This window comes from Prunus dulcis, chromosome 8, assembly GCF_902201215.1.
Source record: "Prunus dulcis chromosome 8, ALMONDv2, whole genome shotgun sequence".
NCBI classification, from domain to species: Eukaryota; Viridiplantae; Streptophyta; class Magnoliopsida; order Rosales; family Rosaceae; genus Prunus; species Prunus dulcis.
This window is the reverse complement of record NC_047657.1, coordinates 20,251,443-20,265,591: the sequence shown is the minus strand read 5'-3', so window position 1 is coordinate 20,265,591 and position 14,149 is coordinate 20,251,443. Positions and strand designations below refer to the sequence as shown.

At 37.2% G+C, this 14,149-nt stretch overlaps 3 protein-coding genes across 4 annotated transcripts; all 3 read right to left on the bottom strand.

Moving 5' to 3' along the window:
• Positions 1-1,850: 1,850 nt before the first annotated feature.
• On the bottom strand, positions 1,851-4,576 carry LOC117638698 (two-component response regulator ARR2-like). The gene is made up of 7 exons (XM_034373790.1): positions 4,471-4,576; positions 3,749-3,904; positions 3,319-3,618; positions 3,073-3,158; positions 2,267-2,342; positions 1,974-2,167; positions 1,851-1,886 (listed from the first exon to the last, which is right to left on the bottom strand). The coding sequence occupies exons 1-7, from the start codon at positions 4,574-4,576 to the stop codon at positions 1,851-1,853; spliced, it is 954 nt and encodes a 317-aa protein (XP_034229681.1).
• A 1,076-nt stretch (positions 4,577-5,652) lies between these two features.
• On the bottom strand, positions 5,653-8,470 carry LOC117637193 (L10-interacting MYB domain-containing protein). Of its 2 annotated transcripts, XM_034372027.1 has the most exons (6): positions 8,333-8,466; positions 7,885-7,993; positions 7,326-7,671; positions 7,143-7,236; positions 6,534-7,039; positions 5,653-6,327 (listed from the first exon to the last, which is right to left on the bottom strand). In XM_034372027.1, the coding sequence occupies exons 3-6, from the start codon at positions 7,659-7,661 to the stop codon at positions 5,764-5,766; spliced, it is 1,500 nt and encodes a 499-aa protein (XP_034227918.1). In that variant the 5' UTR covers positions 7,662-7,671; positions 7,885-7,993; positions 8,333-8,466; the 3' UTR covers positions 5,653-5,763. The 2 variants fall into 2 exon arrangements, with proteins under 2 accessions (XP_034227918.1, XP_034227919.1); XM_034372028.1 differs by lacking the exon at positions 7,885-7,993 and having other exon boundaries at positions 5,755-6,327; positions 8,333-8,470.
• A 1,595-nt stretch (positions 8,471-10,065) lies between these two features.
• Positions 10,066-13,558, bottom strand: LOC117636296 (WAT1-related protein At3g02690, chloroplastic). Its single transcript, XM_034370727.1, has 6 exons — positions 12,764-13,558; positions 12,551-12,673; positions 11,747-11,896; positions 11,268-11,439; positions 10,989-11,049; positions 10,066-10,769 (listed from the first exon to the last, which is right to left on the bottom strand). Exons 1-6 carry the CDS (start codon positions 13,502-13,504, stop codon positions 10,667-10,669), a joined length of 1,350 nt encoding a protein of 449 aa, XP_034226618.1. The 5' UTR covers positions 13,505-13,558; the 3' UTR covers positions 10,066-10,666.
• Positions 13,559-14,149: the final 591 nt, after the last annotated feature.

Below are 14,149 nucleotides of genomic sequence, written 5' to 3'. Positions count from 1 at the left end.
CCTCTTTCTTTTCTGCCACTCTGAGTCTCGGAGAAAAAGAAGAAGAAGAATTGAATTAAATTTTTGTGTGGTCGTCGGGTGAGAGGCGCTGGCGGGATGGTTCTAGTGATGTTGTAGAAGAAGAATGCAGCTGCAGGCACGCACGGGTGAAACAAGAACCTGAATAGAATAGAATAGAATAGAAATGGGTTGGGTTTCGGTTTTGGATCAAAGTTGATTCAAACAAACCCAGGGCATTCCCATTTAAGATAAGAAGAGAAGGCAATTTTCTGTTGCTTTCCTACCCCGCTAGTGTTTTATTGTAACAATAATAATAAACGATTGCAAGCTTTACTGAATGAGTAGAGGCCCATTCATTCATTCATTCATTCATTCATTCAGTTGAGAGATACAGGGAGGGGAGTGTAACTGTGTAACCCATCGTGATCGGATTCGGATGATGGTCCCCTCTCCCTTTCGTCTGTATTTTTGTGTTTTCTTCCGTACTCTCTCTCTCCGAATCTTATTTATAGCATATAGGATATAGCATACATACAACTTTTTTTAATCATCATCAAGTAATAACAACCAACCGCATATTTTGATTTTGGTCCCTCCATCCCTAATCTCTGTCTATTCGGGTTTCTTCTTATAGCTGTCCTGTCCTGTGCGCATTTAGTTAGGTTTTTAGCCAAGACTCGAGAGAGAGAGAGAGAGAGAGAGAGAGAGAGAGAGAGAGAGGATGAGGCCCCTCCCAACCCAACCCTACCCTAAGCCTCACCGAGCGTGGAGGAGGGGAGGGGACCATACTAATACTAATACTAATAATAATATCAATATGTCTCTCTCAAATTCAATGGTCCATCTTAGATTCTTCTTAGAAGATGCATTTATTATTATCAAGTAAGTTATGTACATATTTGCATGCCTAATCTAATCATAGACCCATACCACTTCACAGTACAGGAATGAAGCAGCTAGGTAACTTGCAAAACTTCAACAGGAATCAGGATGCCTCAAGCCCTAAGCGCAAGAGACCAAAATCACTTTTAATGCACTACGAGTGGTAGATGAGTGTTGGAGGTGACATTTGAAGTAGCAAAATCACTTTTGTATACTATTACTAACAAACTATTATCTGGCCGGTCTGGTGGTATTAAATTTAAATAGACAAAAGGGATGTTGATGGTTGATGTGGATGTGAGACATTCTGGACTCAATAGCTAGCAGCAAATAAATGGTAGGTCAAGAGAAACAAAGGAGGAGGAGAGGCTATACCTTTTAGTAAGATGTGGGAGGGAGGGACAAACAACACATGGATATCCTTGGCAAATCCCACTCCCTAACAAGGATGGTCTCCATCTTTATCATTCATGCCTAGGCTTGTCAATCAATATGGATTGAGACTTTGATTTGATTACTGAATTTGTTTTATATAAAGTTATTTTATGGTTTTGAATGTGCCACACCCACATGAGTGATGGGGCTGCTTTTACACTTATCAACCGTGTAATACTACTAATAGAGAAGCATCAATGTACCTGTGGAGTGTAGCCATGTTGTAACCCAAGTTTGTCAGAATTAATTAATGCAAGACTCTTTACAAAATCTCTATACAAGTGAATATGAGTGTAAGACAGGGCTCATCCTCAATCTATAGATTCTAGGTACAGGATCCCCATGTCTTTAAGCAACAATGAAATGAAGAGCTCATTTCCGAATATGAGAGAGAGAGAGAGAGAGAGAGAGAGAACATCCACAAGATAATGCAATTCATCAACCAACAATTAATGGCCTAGTTGTGTTCATGAGTATCAGCAGAGTGCAGTACCATTATCCCTCCCAACCCAAGCATGCATTGGGAATCCCTATTATCTTTGATATCGCGCAGGCAGCCCAGTTCCTTCCTGCAAATAGGAGAAAACAAGAAATCTAAAACAAACAGCATGTACCAACTACCAAGTCACAAATAACTAATGATGGATCAAACCAACCTCTATGAATGGTCTTGGCATGTAATCATCGATAGCAACATGGTTTTGCGCATAAATTAAAGCCTCAAAACTTGGTTGATCATACGAACAGCTTCCGGCCTTGAACCTTTGAGAATCATCAACTAACAACTTATCCCAATTGGAATGCTCATCAACAATACTCCCCATGTCCTTATTATAATGCTGTTCCTCTACTGTAGGGATGCCAAAACAAGATTCATTTATGTAGAAATTATAATGTTCTCCACAAGGTATACTCTCGTGTGTTGTGGGATAGAATGTTGTAACGTTACATTCTGTCACATCCTGATTCAGACTAGTCTGACTTTGACCAATATCATGATTAGCAGGCGCAGTTCCATTTACCATCTGCATTGCTTGTGCAATGTCTTTCAACGTCAAATGGTGACTCTGATTTCCATCAACTCTAGGTGAGTTCGCCCCTAGTGATGTTGACTTCTTCTGAATACTTGTACCTTCACTAGTTACTTGCAAGCCCCTGTTTCCAAGGATTTGAAGATGAGCTTCTTCTTCTTGTTTTTGCTGCTGTTGTTGTTCGTGTAAAAAAATTTGCTGTTTAAGGTCCATGGTGGTTGGAATTTCAGATTGTAAATTTGCTTGTAATGGACTACTGTTGCTTAATTGGTACTCCATTTCGTATCTTGGCTCGCCTAGCGTTCTCGAGTCCAAAGGGAGGTTTCCTTGATCAGCAAGAAGCATGCCAAATTTGGGTTCTGGCCTCTCACTTACAGCTCCAGCTACTAGTGGAAAAGTAGTGAAACTTTGAAATGGGACTTGTCCTGAATTGGCATAATCTTGGAGTCTGATCAACTCATTCGATGAAGATGAGAAGTTGAAATTTGGTTCTCTAGAACTAGAACCAATGGTTGATGTGGATTGTCTTCTCTGATTTTGTGATGCCTCATTTTGCCTTCTAAAATGGATGCGGTATTTCTGTATCATGTAGTATATTATGTGAGTTTCTTCGTTTAGCTACCTCAGCTCACGACAATTAACAAAGCATAAACTGACAGTGCAAAGCGAAGATACAAGGTTAAGGTTTATTACAAAGGATAACCATGAAGACACATATACATACCTGAAGGTGGCTAGCGACATTTTCTCTAGTAAGACCACGAGCACCCATTTGCTGCATACGATCCAAAATTTTCTTTGGATGACAATCTGCATATATCAATTAATACAGGAGACCAAAAACAAAAATGAATTAATATAATATTAGCACCCATTATTAATGTGATATATATATATATATATATAATTAGTTGGTTAATGATCGTTTTATTTATATATAATTAGTTGGTAAAGCATTCGTAGTACGTACTTTTATGCCCAAGTTGATTCACAGCAGTGACAAACTGATGATGAAGCTGTGCTGTCCAAACTAGGCGTCTTCTTTTCTTCGCTGGAGAGGCAACAAGATCATCATCATCATCTTCCACCAAAACGCATGACTGGGGCTCTGCAACTGCAACTGCAAGTGCTTGCTTGTTTCTTCTATTGCGGACCACATGCTGCCAAATCAGTCTAAGAGCCGTCCTCTGGAACGGCTTCACCAAATAATCACAAGCACCATGAATGATGCCCTTCTTCATCGTCTCATGATTATCATCCGATGACATCACTGAAAGAGTAGTACATACATATACATATAATAATTAATAATTGAAATTGAAATTGCATATGTTAATTCGATATACAATTAATGCGCATGTAGCTAATTAGGGTTTCAAATATATATATAATGCACGTACTGATAACAGGCAATTTCATCTCCAAACCAACTGTCTCAAGGAGCTTGAATCCTTCCTCCATGGTGAGCATGTGCACATCACTAATCACTATATCAAACTTGCCTTTATCCTCTCGAAGCATACATAGAGCCTCCTCTGCATTCCGACATTTGGTAACTGAAAATATATCAAATTATTCAATACTATAGTTTAACAAGGGAGCGAATTAGGCCGTCGACATTTACTTCCTTCTATAACAAATTAAAATTTAAAACTTTCCAAAATTATTTAAAGAAACCCCTTATTCCTTAGGGCATGATCGAATGCATTCAGGCAAGGTCTCTACTATTTTGTACAAATTTAAAACTTCCAACTCACATACATGAAGAAAAAGATGGCCTATAAATTCTTGGTCTTCTTCTTTAACCCTAGTGGTATAATCACAACATATGTATATACCATCGATTCTCCTTCCTTGAAGAAGAAAGAAAAACCCTAGTAGTAATGTATATACCATGGATTCTCCTTCCTTGAAGAAGAAGGAAAAACCCTAGTGCGTAGTATAATCACAACATGTGTATATACCATCGATTCTCCCGACCCAAGGAAGCAGACAATTAGAAAGAAAGAGAATCGAACTACATGTTGTAACTTGGCAAAAGCATAATTAAGTAGTATCATAAAAGTGCTAAGTTTGATTCAAATAGAGAAAGAGACATATATGAAAAACGAAATTGATGTACCTTGGTAATTCAGAGACTGAAGCATCCTTTCTAATATAAAGAGACATGTCTCATCATCATCTACAACAAGAATTTTTAAACCAGTGGGAAATTCATCTTCTTCCATTATGGCTTTTATCACAGAAGAAAATCAATCTCAATCTCAATCTCAATAAGAAATATCTTCTCGTCTGCTGTTATTTACGGGTAACAAATATACCACATATGTATATACCATATATATTACCATGAGGAATCTTTACTAGCCAAAATTGAATTTTTTTTAATTAATTTTTTTTCATACATAAAAGAATATTTAAAGTCCACAGCAATAGTAAGTTTATTAAAATATCTTATGAGTTTGTACTATATTTTAGGATGTTATTGACAAACTAAAGCTATGATTAGATGTACTTTGGTACAATTTTAATTTTTTTGGGTAGTAAGTACCTGTTGTAAACAACTGATTGGCTCATTTTTATACAAGTCCTTTCGGAGAGATTGGCCTAAATAACCACAAAAAACCTACCACTTCTGATTCCTATTTTGCCGCCGCTGCTTATCCCACAAGCCAAAGTGAAGTACAAATGAAAATTTCTTGTTTTGTGACTTGTATCTTATAAAGATCAATCAAGGTTGGAGGAACCACAAATTTCTCATTTTATATTGTATTCTAGTAATTTAAGAAAAAAACTTTCTTCGTAGAGCCAAACCTTCCTATTTTTATTTTTAACTTGTGGGCGATTCACTTGACAAACGGCTTAAAACATGGCAAAATGCCACATAATCAGCCATTAGCTGTTTTAACTAGCTTATCAAGGTCTGGAACCACGGCTTATCAACTTTTTATTTTTATTTTTTAGGGGTAAGTCGAGCTTTGTCAAAGTTATGGTGGTATCTTGACCCAAAAAAAAAAAAAAAAAAGTTATGGGGGTATGGGTTATCTGAAAATTCATTCATTGATGCCGCCTGCTTCTCTCCCCCCCAAGCAGTTTTTAGAAGCAGCATATCATATCCGCGTTTGAGAGATGATGTTGGTGTCGAGTGAGTATTAGTACTAATGAATGATATTATTGTGGTAAATTAGGATACGCTGCTTATAATAATACTAAATTTTTTATGAAGATGGCAAACTTCTAGCACTTGCTTATAACCACTCTCTCTCCAATACTCTTCCAAACAAGCGTCCTAAACTATTTCATATGAAAGCATATAGCTGATGTTAATTTTCCTTTCCATTGCTATGCTATTTTTTTTTACCATTAAAAGAAAAAATCTATGCTATTCGACAAAAATATACAACTTTGGAAAACCCTACTGTGGTCGAAGTTTCCTCATCAACCACTTCTTTCGTAATTTAACATCCAATGCCATGAATGTTTTTGCCTTCTTTTCATCCTCTAGCAAATCACATGCATCTAACACAAGGTCTTCGTCCATGTCTGGTAATGCTTGTACTGCTTCAACCACACTTTCTATTGACCCAGAGTTCAACTTCTCATCATTTCTCTTCTTCTCTGATAACGAAGATACTGCTGATGCCATCTCACGAAGAGCACTAGCCATGCCACCATCTTCTTCTCGTGATCTTTTTGGATAAGCCTCATTTGAGCAGTTTTCTAGTCGACGCCTTTTCTTCTGGCACATAGGGGTTGACTCCTGCACATCACCATCTTCATCTTCAGTGGAAACTGATGTAGATGGAGACAGAAAACTAGTTAATGCTCCACACAACTTGGCGCCTTCAACTTGATTTTCTTGCTCCACATCTTGACCTGAATAGGAGTCTCTATCGTCAACACTTGGATCACATATCATGCACAAGTGTTTATAATATGGGACAGGCCGGGTCATGAACTGCCGTGCATCAGTATGTTCCTGCATGTTACCATAACAATATTCCCTTCAAACTCTGGAGTATGAAACAAGATTATATTGGGAGATCCTAAACTGGTAAAATTTATACACTTCAACCTATGTGAAAACAGATAGAACTCAACGGAAATATTTTGTACGGGCAATACATAATAATAATAATACAGTCTTCAGTTGAATAAGCATGCTGCACTTGAATAGATACATACCTTAATATAATCTTGCCAAACATAATCATCAGCAGTCACCATTTGGCGCGCATCATCCCAGATAAACCCATCCAATTCAAGTAGATTCTTTATAACATTATATTGCCTTTTCAGAGTTTTGTGTCGATTTTTAAGAACATCCATATCATAGTTAAAGCCAAACTTTGCATTGAATGAGGCAATCATCTCCATCCATGCTTGTTTACGGAAAACACCATCTATCCTGCTGCCTTTCCGCACCTGTTCTTGCATAAGTTCAATGAAATAACGGTCCATGGGTGGCTGCCAGTAAGTTCTGGAGCGACTATTTGTGGTGATTCCAGGAACACTTGTCATAGCATGCTCCACATCATCAAAAGACTTTGCTGGCACAGTGACTCCATAATCTTCACCAACCATGATATCCTGAAGAGTCTCGGCAGTTCCCTGACTAACTCTCCTTGGCTGTGTGGCTGCAGTTGTACCATTCTCACCTGAATGTGATGACTCCTCTGGAATATTATCACCTGCCATCAACAGTTGCAGAAGCAGAGTTAAGAACTCCCAACAAATCAACTGTCCCTAATCCTAATTCACTTTTAACATTTGTGTCAAGGATACAACGCCTACTTCTCTCTTCGATGGCTGTGTCACCGTATATCGAACACAAATCATGATAATAAGGGATGGTTTTTATTCTGAATGACCGTGCATCTGGGTGTACCTGAAACCATAATCTGTAAGTCACTTGACATGGTTAAGAGAGAAGGAAATTTAAAATAAATAAAAAGTTTAAGTGATTAAGTATTGCACCTTGATATATTCATCCCAGACATTATTATCAGCAGTCACCATTTGTCGCATTTCATCCCAACTGAAGCCCTTCTCATCAAGGAGATTCCTTACAGCCTTGTACAAGTTCCTCAGTGTTTTGTGCCGATTTTTCAGAACATCTTTTTCATATGGAAACTTGAACTTGGCATCAAACAAGGATGTCATATGCTTCCATGCTCGCTTGCTAAATAAATGATCATCAAATTTATTTCCTTTGCAAACTTGCTCTAACATGAGATCAATGAAATATCGATCCATTTCAGGGGTCCAGACTGTTCTCAGGCGATCACCATCAGTTCGGCCTCGGATACCCATGCTGCAACAACTGAGGGAGCATAGTGTAATCAGCACAAAAATGTACTGAAGGGTAAAGGCATCAAGCCATTTGGCGGAGGCAGGCATAAGACGAGAATTTTGTTATACCAATTGCATTCCTTGAAATGCTAGTGAGGAATTCAATGGATTGTTTCAGATTAATTTCAAGGAAAATTATGAAGGCTTTAAGCTAAACACATTCTACAATATCAAAGCATAATACCTCTCTCCTCAATAAGTTAATAAAACAGGGGAACATTGCGTTTGTAGGTTTGAGGGGCAAAGAAATGGGCACAAAACCGGAAATCCAGAGCAAGCTTGGCGAAATTCCACTGCATTCAAAATGTTAACAGGCCCCCATTACTATTACTATTAGGATCATAAAAATTCTATTAACTCATATATCATCTCCATTCGCTATAGCGAGAACAACAGAGCCATCTTCATTCTAATCTTTAAAAAAAAAAATCACGACTGAGGTCCTGTCTATTTTTCTTGCCCTAAATATACACAAAGTATGAACTTTTAACATCATTATCATCAAACTTGGACATTCAAGAACCAATATTTTAAAACCGATGATAATGATATTTGAAAAAGAAAAAAACAATCAGAGAATAAAATTAACTAATAGCAATTGGAACCAGATATAAGAATTGGTCAGTACCAACCTCGGAATCGACTTGGCAGATCTGGGACTGCTAGAGTGCGTTTCTGCGCGAGGTCAGGGATAGGGTTTTCCTGAATAAGGCTGTAACCTGTTCGAAATTAGAATAGTAGGATAGCCCCAACCCTAACAACGCTCGAATACTAACCTCACTCTGTTCAGATAACAATAAAAGTTTCATTTAAGGCGTATAGCCAAGCGGCTGTACTTAGATTTAAAAGGACCCACATAGAGCCTAGGCGGTTGATTTTTTCCCAGGAATATAGCCGGGCGGCTGTACTTAGAATTAGTTTAGAAGTATAGACGAGTGGCTGTACTCTATAGGTTTAGAAGTAGAGCCGCGCGGCTATACTCTATAAATAGAATAGTTTCAGAGTAGAGCCGCGCGGCTGTACTCTATAAATAGATTAGTTTCAAAGTAGTACTCTGTAAATGCTTTAAGAATATTTTTAACGGTATAGTCGCGAATATTTTTTAACGGTATAGCCGTGCGGCTATACTGCGTTGTTCTTTAAATTTGTTTATGTAATAGTATCGCCGCTTGGCTATACTGGGCCTTTTTTTTAAAAAAAAAAAAAAAAAAGTTAAGCCGTGCGGCTATACTCTTTACTTTATATGCGAATATTTTAAAAATATAGCCGAGCGGCTGTGCCGTTAAAATATATTAATATTCAAAGAGGATAGCCACGCGGTTATACTATTCCGTATATATTCGAATATTTTGAAGTATAGCCGCTCGGCTATACTGTACAAAATTGGAAATAATAATATCTTAGCATTTTTAAATTACTTTAATTAGTAATTATATTTTAATTATTATTTCTTTTGTAAATAATTAGTATTTAAATATATTACTAATTTCATAAATTACTTCATAAATAGTAGTTAATTATTTTAAAATTACTTGTGGACTTTTTATTTTATTTTTTATATACAAAACTAGTTTGTTTAGTTTAATATTTGCAATTAAGTAATATCTTTGCCTTATTTAATTATAATAATTAATCTTTATTTAATGAATAATGAATAATTAAGTATTTTAATTAAATATAAATTACTTAATTAATTATATCTACTTATCTTAAATAATTTTGTGGACTTTTAAAATTATTTATTAATTTCCAAAAATGGATTTGAGCCTCCAAACCCTAAGTCAAGTCTCAAACATTTCTCAAGCCTCAAACCCTAACCACAATACTATGATGGGGCACTTATGACTCAATTAGGCTTGGATACTCACGTAACTCAACCTAGGGTTTTATAATTAGAGTTTCGATCTTAATATACGGTTAGTATGATATACCCGGACCTAACCCTTCCATAAGATATAGAGAAGGAAAAAAAACATTAATTTGGTGTCCATGTAAGTAGAAAGATGATCTATCGAGTGCTGCGGAATCGGGGAAAGTATACAGAAAAGACAGTTCTTTTCTATTATATTAGCATTTTCATTAGTATTAGATTAGTATTAGTTAGTGATCTCGGCATCATAAAAAAAGCACTTAACTTAATAGATTGAGGGACAAATCGAATAATTATGTAACAACTTGTAACTTTAGGTTTGTTTTTATCAAGTTTAGAACATGGGGACTAAACTGTTACATGTAATTAACCCTACTAATAATGTTATACTTTTTTTCCCAACCAATATGACATTGGGTTATAAACATGAGTTGGTTTTCCAAATCTACTGATGTTGTGTTCTAACAAAATCTCACATCTTTCTTTCAGCTTGAATTATAATAATCTGCACCATCAATTATTTTAGAATCACACATGCAAAAAGCAATCAAATCCGAAATCATTTACACTCCTTGCCTGCCCAGTTTTCCATTTGTCATTGAGGGAATACCTAAAGTATTAACGATTTCAATCTCACGGGGGAAATCCTCAATACAACATACACTCATTCACTTCTGTACAAATAACATGGACAATCTCTCTCCTTTACAAATAAGATCTTTACCAAGACACAATTTTTCCGTGCAAATGACTAATTCATAATTGCAGCTTCTGAGTTCAACCAGAGTATACAAGCGTACCATGTGGTGTAGGTGTGGCTATGGCAGTGAGATAAGAGGCAACCAAATGCGATGCTCTGAGAATATGATTGCAACAATTCGGCCCTTTCTCTCTACTTTAGTAACACTAAATGCATGGTAAGATGTCCGAATTTCTGTCCTTTTTCCTTTCTGGTGTATATTTTTCACAATTCTTCTTTTAATATAGAAGATAGAACACAAGCTGCAAAAGTGAGAGGGCCAATATCCAGCTTGCCAATCAACCTAACTACCTCTCCTCGTTCACATGTTCAATGCATCCCTGTTGACTATATGCTTCATTCGACAGTGGTTTTATAGTTGACCATGTATATTGCAACAATAGTAATGATGGCCCCAGCCAATTGCAAGGGTGAGAAGGTCTCACCAAGATATAGATACCTGCAGTTAGATTCCTATCAGGCACTAGCAGGCATGTACAATATATTATCAGAAAAATAAAAAAGAAAGTCCCTAAAATCTGCTTCATTGCTAAGCTATTTTTTTAGTAGAGTTGGTAGATTTATAGTTAAACAAATATTAGACAGTTGAATGATCTTACCCAAATATAGAAGCAAGTTTATTTATTATTGTTCTTTTTCTGTGTATGGATGATCTTACCCAAATATAGAAGCAAACATTGGGGTCAGAAAGGTAAGGGAGCTGAGCTTTGTCAGGCTACCTGAAATCCAGTAGAAATTAGCATCTCAAATTCTACAGGCAGAGGATACCAACTATACAATTTATAGCGCGAATCAAATTGACTAAGGCAGAACAAATAGCTCTTGAAAGAAATGTATTTTGACTGTAAAGATCTTTAAAATATAAGTAAAAGTGAATCAAAAGGTTTGAAAATAAAATGAAAAGACAAATTATACATAATAAAAGATTAGAGCACACCTTTTGTTGCACTGTAGAAGTATACACCATAGCTGATGGCACTTCCAAAAATGGATGTATAAAGGAGTGCCAACGCATCATTTTGTGTGAAACTCATTAGACTCCCACTAACAGCATTTTCAGGATTAAGAATGGAGATCATAACAAGGGGTAGACCACCAATAACCATGTGCTGCAACCAAAAACACACTCATCGCTAAGCTCTATGTGTTCTTGAGATATTATATAAGGAGAGACGTATGTTGTCAAATAAAAGTTAGGCTTTGGAAAAATCGGTTAATAAATAAAGCAGCAGACACAAAGAGAGCGACTTAAAACTTTCTTCAAACATTGATTACATTTAACATCCCATTTTAGATTTATACATTGAAGAAGGTAATAATGCTTGAAATAACTATCAAAATACTGAAACTGTGATACACAATTATAAGATAAACCCAGAAAATAATGTCAGTAATAGGTAAGTTGATACTGCCTACCCATCCAGTTGCCATAATAGGATCAGAGTACTTGGAAACCCAGCGCACCATGATTGTGCCAACTGCCATGCTCTGAGCTGCGAGAAGCATCCACCACTCCCCACTTTGCCACAATGAAAAGTTGCTTCCATCAACAGAAAGCGAAGGTGCCTGGAGAATAAAGCTTAGAATTATATGGTACATAAAGGGGCAAAACAATAGGTTTCATGCAAATCCCTTTTTCTCAGATAACAACCACATGAAAGCGTGCGCAATTACATACATGATTTCATAAGCTAAGATCTCTGTTATAGCACTTAACATGAAAGCGAATTTTCGGCTGACATCCAACTAATATTCCCACTACAACCTCAGAAGAGCTATATTTGAAACCTAACTGCATGAGTTAAACTATTCTAGCATCATCAACAATCTCACTCTACTCTCCCACTTTCCCCAAAAGTTCCTTCACAAGATCACCCCCATTAAAATCCATGATGAAGAAATGAACCAAACATTTTCTATGGCCTTACGGTTGCATCTGACAGAGGAGCTTAGGATAACTAATAGAACTACCAATTCAGGGAAGTTTCTCTATCGAGTAATGTCAAATTAATAATACATCATAAAGAATTAACAGTTGATAATGGCAAAACATTCACCACGCTTGGGAAGCATTTTCCGTTGAGGAAAAAAAAGTCTGTGTCAACCAAATAAAAGTTGTGAATTCAAGATTGGAAATCGCAATAAGCAAGCATTGGCTAGAGTAATAAAAAGCTAATGGAATGAAACTGACAACGCCATGGAAGAAAAGTAAAGATTTACCTCAAGAAGTAAAAGTCCAATGACACCAAGAACAAGCCCTGCAGCTCCAAGGAACGCAATGGACTCACCCAAGAACAAGGCCGCAAGTATAGCCACCGTCAAAGGTTGTGAATCAATTATAACCTGCAGCAAATTAATGGTCATGATAAATAGAAGAGTCTGTCGGACTAGAAATGCGCCACTTTTTATATACAAATAAAAGGGGAAACTTACACTGCCCAGGCCAGCAGATGTCCTCTGCAAACCTTCAGCAAGAAAACCTTGAAAACAAGCGGCATCGACGAGGCCAAAAAGCGCAATAGATAGCCAAGCAGTGAGGCCAGATGGAAAGGGACGGCCTCGAGAGGCGGCGAACGCAATGAGGAGAAAGCCAGCAGGAATTAGACGGAAGGAGGAGACGAAGAAAGGGCCAGCCTTTGGCAAAACCTCCTTCATTGCCACCATAGAGGTGCCCCAAAAGAAGAAGGGAGAGACCAATACTGTCCATTCTTGCAGCTGTTGTTGTATCAATTCCACTCCAGCGGTCCTCTGTTGTTGAGTTTCTTCGGAGGATGAGGAAGAGACCGCGCACTCTACGTCCTGGCCTGTCCCCACACAATCAACGGCGGGAAACGACGACGAATCTTGGAGCCCGGTGTCAATAGACTCAGTACCAGTATCAGTAGAAGGAGTACAATTGGCAATAAATTTATGGAGGGACTTGTAGTTACAGTTGTTGTTGGGTGGTTTTCCATTGCATGGAGAAATAGCAAGGCAAGTAGAAGAATAGTATGGCAGTGGACTGAGTGCTTTGATTGGGGCATTGTTTCGTTTTTTGATACTATTGTTAACCCTACACCCACTCGGCGGCCACGTAATATCAACAGAGGCAGGAGGTTGGTAGTTGTAGAAGAATTGGTAATAGCAGCCGCCGCAAGACAAGGCTGAAACTGAGGTGGAGCACAGCCGCCCCATTTTCCTTTTTTCTATATTTTTCCAGCGACCTCGTCTACCAAGAAGAAAATCCTCGTCTACCCAGAGGGCCAAATTATGGCCACGTGTCTACCACTTTACAAATATCCAAACCTTTTTCTTCTTTCATTTTTTTAGGCGGGCAAAAATATTAAATTCCAACCTATTTTTACCTATTTTTCGACGATCCCTTGTTCATGAGAGAAACTCTCATGCAATGAGTATAACACGTTTTGTCATCTTTGATTAATAACATAATAACATGTAAGATGATTTTTTCACTTGTCATTGTGTTATTGGTTAGGGATAGTAAAACAACGCTATCCCTATTACAAAAAAGTGTTTTTTTTTGCTCGTGAAGGGCTTAGAAATTACAATACTTACTATAACACAAGGGTATAGCTAAAAGAAAAACAAAAATCACACGATTAAGATGCTCAAAATTAAAACAATGAGGACTAAAGTGAAAAAAATGATTCAAACGACAAAGAACAAAAATATAATTCACACCTATAACCTATGATATGAGTGCAAAAGTCATTAGATTAAACGCGATGAGGCTAATTCCAATATTAACAATTACAATTGGTTGCGTCTTGCATGACACAGTCTTGTGGGGTAGGTAATGGGATCTCAAATCAAATGACA

Coding starts and splice junctions, on each gene's coding strand:
- LOC117636296 (XM_034370727.1), bottom strand. CDS start 13,504: ATGGGGCGGCTGTGCTCCACCTCAGTTTCAGCCTTGTCTTGCGGCGGC. Junction 11,440..11,746: donor CTATTATGGCAACTGGATGG/GTAGGCAGTATC, acceptor TTTTGGTTGCAG/CACATGGTTATTGGTGGTCT. Junction 10,770..10,988: donor ATGTTTGCTTCTATATTTGG/GTAAGATCATCC, acceptor ATCTAACTGCAG/GTATCTATATCTTGGTGAGA.
- LOC117637193 (XM_034372028.1), bottom strand. CDS start 7,661: ATGGGTATCCGAGGCCGAACTGATGGTGATCGCCTGAGAACAGTCTGG. Junction 7,040..7,142: donor CACAGCCATCGAAGAGAGAA/GTAGGCGTTGTA, acceptor TGTTGATGGCAG/GTGATAATATTCCAGAGGAG. Junction 6,328..6,533: donor TTTGGCAAGATTATATTAAG/GTATGTATCTAT, acceptor GGTAACATGCAG/GAACATACTGATGCACGGCA.
- LOC117638698 (XM_034373790.1), bottom strand. CDS start 4,576: ATGGAAGAAGATGAATTTCCCACTGGTTTAAAAATTCTTGTTGTAGAT. Junction 3,905..4,470: donor TCAGTCTCTGAATTACCAAG/GTACATCAATTT, acceptor ATATATTTTCAG/TTACCAAATGTCGGAATGCA. Junction 1,887..1,973: donor TGCCAAGACCATTCATAGAG/GTTGGTTTGATC, acceptor TCCTATTTGCAG/GAAGGAACTGGGCTGCCTGC.